This window comes from Diachasma alloeum, unplaced genomic scaffold (assembly GCF_001412515.2).
Source record: "Diachasma alloeum isolate Michigan unplaced genomic scaffold, Dall2.0 Dall_scaffold_00505, whole genome shotgun sequence".
Taxonomy (NCBI): Eukaryota; Metazoa; Arthropoda; class Insecta; order Hymenoptera; family Braconidae; genus Diachasma; species Diachasma alloeum.
In genome coordinates this window covers 60,352-66,616 of record NW_021680637.1, presented here as the reverse complement: position 1 = coordinate 66,616, position 6,265 = coordinate 60,352, and the positions used below count along the sequence as shown (strand labels likewise).

At 37.7% G+C, this 6,265-nt stretch overlaps 1 protein-coding gene across 1 annotated transcript; it reads right to left on the bottom strand.

Moving 5' to 3' along the window:
• Nucleotides 1-2,474: 2,474 nt before the first annotated feature.
• On the bottom strand, nt 2,475-4,839 carry LOC107042690. The gene is made up of 2 exons (XM_015263838.1): nt 4,676-4,839; nt 2,475-3,240 (listed from the first exon to the last, which is right to left on the bottom strand). The coding sequence occupies exons 1-2, from the start codon at nt 4,816-4,818 to the stop codon at nt 2,532-2,534; spliced, it is 852 nt and encodes a 283-aa protein (XP_015119324.1). The 5' UTR covers nt 4,819-4,839; the 3' UTR covers nt 2,475-2,531.
• Between the last annotated feature and the right edge of the window lie 1,426 nt (nt 4,840-6,265).

Below are 6,265 nucleotides of genomic sequence, written 5' to 3'. Positions count from 1 at the left end.
ATCCCGAGTTTATTCCTTGTGGAGCAACTCAGCCTAACTTCATTTTGCCTGGTTCTCCTGGTCCTAGAGACAAAATCGAGAACAAGGAAATTAAAAATGAGATTGTTGCAAATATTTCAAATGGATCTTCATCCCTGACATCCAGGACAGTGCGAGCAACAGCTCAGATCCTGTTGTGCTAGACACATCTGCGCCTGACGCACTCACCTAAGGCTACAAGCCTTGTTCTACTGTTTCAATAGTTGAATCTGCGCTTGACGCATTGATCCAAGGTTCCAAGCCTTCTGCTACTATCTCAATAGTTAAATCTGCGCTTGACCCATTGATCCAAGACTCCAAGCCTTCTACTACTATTACGATAGGTACATCTGCGTCTGACGCAATAAAGTAAGGCTCTAAGCCTTCAATTACAAATGCAATTGTTGCATCTGCACCTGACGCATTATTCAAGGCCTCAAACCTCCAAAATAATATTCCATCTGAACTCGATTCAGGAATATAGGAGTTCTTGGGCCATCGAAGCCTCATCATGCCGAGATCTCTTTTCAGAGTGATCTGGAAGCTCGTTGGAGTTTCTGGCTGGTCTCGAATTCGTTGGAGGCACAAATTACACAGATTTGTTGAAATATCCACCAAATCTGAATTCAGAGATTGCTTTTATCTCCGCCGAACCGTTGATCCATAGAGATAAAGAATTTTTAATCAATCTCAAAAGACGCAGGTTCTGCCCTCGTGGCATTGGGGGCGACTTCTCGAAGTCTGCTCTAGGAAGAGAAACTAGACAATCTAGTCTTTCAGAAATTGTGTGGTTCAAGAAAAATGATAAATTTTTAGTGCCGTTGAGGCTACAGCTCCAGTTTAATTTTTGTATGGCTTCACATTTTTCGGGAAGCTTGAGAAGATTGAAATAAATGTTCAAAATTGTGTCAAGGTTTGGAGATTTATCCACCTTTACAGGAGAATCTAAAGTCATTGGGTTCAAAGGAGCTTGTTTTGAGACGTAGAGTTAAAATAAACGGTTCAAAAACCTTGGATGCCTCAAGTTGAACAACAGGTCCAACCGGAGGCATTTCCTCAATCGTCCCAATGATTCTCGATCGACGTTAGCGTCTCCAGAGTTATCTGCTGCTAAAATCTACTGTTGAAAAATTGTGGATTTGTATAAATGAAAGAAAATTAACTGCTGTTCGATATCTAGTTCGATTATCCTGCACATTTTTAATGGCAGAGTTCAAATAAGGAACAGCGTATGAAACAGTAAACTCCACCAAATCCAGAAACAGTGGGAAAAACTTTAACATTCCAAAGTTTGTTCAAAAAATTTTCAAACTACATCCTGGTAAATCACAATGGACTTACATCTAGTATCTTGAGTGTATTCTGACCTACCACCCAGATCTTTCCCACTCAAGGCAAATCTGTCAATTCTTCATCTTAATGAAAATCTGTCTTTCTCTCGGCCTTGAGTATTTCGCAGAGACGACAAACGTTTTCTGCTATTAAATTTGAGAACAGTGTCAAAGGTGCGTCAAATCTGGATTTCACGATACCAGACAGGTTACAATCTTCTCGCCCAGGCGATCCATAGCCTGTTTCCCGTTTTTCGTTTTGAAAGGCATCATTTTTGCGCAGCCAAGGTAGCTTTCTGTAGTATGTTGAGATTTTAGATATAACATCTCTATACGGTTCGTTACATTCAGAGAGTTTTATAGCTGCGAATCTCCATAAATACTGGCCTAACGGATTATATTGTCCTATAGCCATCTTGAAGTCAATACAGCTGATTCTCAACTTACATTACTAAGTATATAGCAACTCCAGCTGCTGTGAGCAAACGAGTATGTCTCGAAAGGTTAAGAAGTACGATTTGTACATTTCTATAATTGCCGTTGATCACAGCTTTTTTGTCAAAGTTCTATTTAATATGGTTTAGTCAATAACCATTCTTTTTGTCAATTAACATTCGTCTTTAAACTCTTCAATATTCATATTCATATTAAGTCTGGGGTTTCATTACAAAAAAAAAAAACAAAACAAAAAGAAAAAATTGGATCATCTCTGAACATCTACAAGTTATTAAAATCTCGAAGACGAGGCTAGAATATAATTGTACGATCAAACGAACTTACCTGTGAAGTTCGATCGTGATTATATGGAGAGCCGCGTCGCGAGATTCAGTCCCTCCCAACGAGCTTTCCCAAACCCGTCCAATTTTTTATACACTATTGCTTAACTTTAAACTAATGATAAGATGGCGAGCCCTCACCGCTGAGGTGCCACAGCCAACTTTTTCTATGGCCTCTGAAGGCGTGTGGCTCCATCTAGCCGCAGGCGGACTACTACAAGTTATTAAAATCTCTCGACGAGGCCGTTCATATAATCACGATCGAACTTCACTTACAGGTAAGTTCATTTGATCGTACAATATAAAACTTCTTCGATCAAACAATTACAATTAATCACATCAGTATAAATACTTTTGAAATTTCATTTATAAAAAAAAACTACAAGCCATATTTCTCAAGTTTATTCTAAGGTGCTGGTATCGCCGTTTCTGGAGCTTCTCTAGCATAAACTTCATAAGCTGGTGCCTGTATGTTCTCCATTATAGTAGGATGTGTCCTTCGCTCCACTTGAGCCTCTGTTTTTTCCTTTTGTGCATCCACCATTCTGTCGCCCTTCGCCCCACCATCTCCAATTATCTTTACACTGTTAAACTTTTCAGGGTCCGTCACCCTTTGGTTTACCACTGGACTGAATTCCTCTTTCACCATTTGTTGTTCCATTGTAACATTGGGAGGCATCGCGTAAGCCTGTTCCAAATCTTCATAAATGTATTCCTCATTCCCCATTCCATGATTTCCCATCTTTATATTATGAAATGGGTGCTGGTGTGCTCCATGCCAATAAAAGGCGGACTGCGCTTCCGCTTGGCTTCGTGCAGATAAAATGGCCCTTGTCACTATCTCTTCGAGTCGCTTATCTAATGGGGTAGTTTCCAACTCGATCTGAGACTGGGGCACTTTTAGTCCTTCGGCCAAATTTTCAATCGGCACCACTATGACTTTCATGTTGTTATGATCCTCGGGCGTTATACTTCTTTTTGTTCGCAGGGAGACATATGAAGGTTGGGAGGACGCTGAAAACGAGTCTACGAGTCTCTTGGCGTATTGCATGGGGCAGGAGAACGGATAATGGACCGGTTTCGAAAACTGCTCGGCAGGGTCTTTGGGTGTATCCCTGTAATGAAAAATGAATGTTGTTGTTTTTGAATTATAAATTTAGAGAAATAAATGTTATTATTTCTGCCTTACATGCGAAAGGTTCCGAGTTCAAATCCCGGCCGGGTAGAATGGTGCGATCTAACCATTTAAAGTCTTGATCATCATCGCAGTATACCCTAAACGGGTCGAAGCGATGTAAAATAACGATTAAAAAAAATGTTATTATTGGAAGAGAAAAAATCATTTTGCTCAACAACTTGAGATTTTTTTTAGAAAACCCGATATCTTCTTCAACTTTTCAAGAAGAATCTAGAATTCTCCAACAAGTTCTAGAAGTTCCTATGTTGTATACTACATTATGCACTATAGAGCAATACTTTTGTTTTTCAACATTGCATTATAATTTTTCAAACAATTTTGGAAATTGGAATAATGGAGAGTTCTGGAATTTTCCATGGTGCATCTTTCTCATTTCAATATCTAGCCATCTGAGGAAGCAGAATCGAGGGGCTATCCACAGTCGTATTGGATGGCATCATGATTACAAAATGTAACTGGTTACTCAGGATTACAGGATTGATTACACTGATGACCATTGCCGAAGCGATTGCTCTGATTACCAAGGGCGCAGAATCAGATCATATGACTAAAAATGAGTCTGTGGATTACAATCAGTGATTATCAATCATTTGGAATGATTGAAATCACAAAAATAGTTCGTAATTGAACGTTAATTAATAGAATAATTGAATGACCAATGAGTAAATCCTGCGAGAAAAATTGATCCAGAGATTTTTCATTTACCGTTTCTAGGAATAACGCTCTGAAAAATTAAATAAAACACACTCTTCAAAAATGATTCCCACTTGAATACCAAAACTTATTTGCAAGTGTGGTAATTATGTGATTGCAGTGCTTTCAGTGAGATTGCACGTGATTACAGCAGCAATCACATAACGATTATGTACGTGAATAGTTCCTCGAGCACGCGGAGAGAAATATTCAATAAAAATTACGTATCTTTTCCGTAATTCCGGAGCGAAATGTAGTTGTACGAAATTTTACGGAACTGTCACGGAATTTTTTCAGAGCATTACGTCATTTTTATCTGAATCTCCTGTGAAAAATTACGATACCGTTACTTAAATTTTCTGAGTCGATTCCGTAATTGGTGACGCGAATTGTGAGTTCCATAATTTTTACTGAACATTTCTCTCCGTGCAGAACCGAGAGAAAAATCACTTCGAGTTATCCAATTTTTTGTGATAATATTCAAATAATAAAACAATGGTAAAAATCTATATGAAAAAATTATAAAAATTATGTTGTTGCTTTTTCTTTTGCAAAATAATGTTATTAGAAAAATGATGGAAATAGTTGGAAGGATAAGAAGAATCGATTGATTTTTGGTGGGGAAAGAAAATAATATTTAGAATGAAGATTTTTTTTACCATTGTGCTCCTGTTGCTTCTGAATGCTCTGGAACACATAATTCGCCTTCACAATCTGATCTTGGAAATCTGTGGCTTCTCTGGCTGAGGCATAGCGTCACACCGATACACGAAATTACCAGAGTTATTCTAAGTGAAGTCATTCTTGGTTTAGTTTTGAATGGAGTTTCATTCCGTCTCCTTGTATTTATAAATCGAAAATGATGCGGAAGTGGGTTGATAATGAATCATTTGTTGACTTCCGGGATTAACAAGGAAGTACTGAGGATTTAAATAATTATTGCTCAATTTATGTTTACTTCTTTCATCAACACAAATAAGCAATCGAGAAAATATGTTTCAATTAATGTCTCAACATTTTGGGGAATAGGCTGCACGGACCGTAAGTGGCCGTTCGTTGTGTTTGCTTCCGAAGGGAAGCATTGCTTTTGGTCGATTTTTCGATTCTCTAATTTTGGTTGCAAATGGTCTATATCGCCATGGAACGTAAAGAAATGATGTTTTTAGGGGGGTGTCTGTATGTGTGTGTGTGCAGATTCGAGTCTTTGGTGATTCAATTTTAGAAAATTCAACGTAAATACGGTGAAATTTGCAGCTAAAAATTTGAAATTTCGGCTCATGATAGCTCTGAATGAGCCTCACTTTGGTGCTTCGTTTTAGCTCGATCGGTCAAGTAGTTCCTGAGATATAATCACTTGTTTAAATTTCGTTTTTCCACAATATCTCGCCAACAACTGCACCGATTTCAATTTTTTTTTCGAACTACTCGTCTCGATGGCCTCTATCTAGATCACTCATATCATATATACCGATTTGTGCAAAGTTTGGAGATATTGCCGTTTATCCGTTTTTTCAGAAAAAACCTTGTACGCACGATAAGTCAATGAAAAAACGATCTAGCGACTTGAAATTCGGTATGCTGCTTTTGTAACATAGACGGTTCGTATTTTCGATGAGGTCAATCGGTCGAGCGGTTCGCGAGATATTCAATTTTTTGTGAAAATCTATGTTGTCAAATATCTCGTCAACTACTTGACCGATTAAAAATTTGATTTTTTCAAAATATCCGTCTCGATTGCTACTATCTAGATAATTGAAAATATATATACCCGTCCATACAAACTGTTGGAGATATTCTCGTTTCTCTTCTTTTTTTTTATCTTATTCTTGTGCGGTTGATAACTTGTGACGGAAAGACGATATTGAGTTGAAATATGGTATATATATCTCTCTCATAATACCAAAGGTCCGTACTTTAAATGGGCGCATCGGCACTATGGAATACCATCTGGAATGAGGATGACTTTTGTGAATTTGAATGGGAAGTAACGTCATCATCAGAAATTACTACGTTTTGAGCGATCCAGATGAAATCACAGGAAACTATTGAATCAGAGTAGAACAACAGACTTTTATTGACAATGGAAGTGAGAAAATGAAAGGATTCTCTACGTGAAAATTGACAATAAAAGATTGTTGATTCAATATTGGATTTCATTGGTGAATGTCATTAAATAGTGATGAATGGAATGGTCGTTTATATTTCCATATACTTCTCTTCGGAAGCTTACTACCAATGAAATTGGTAGA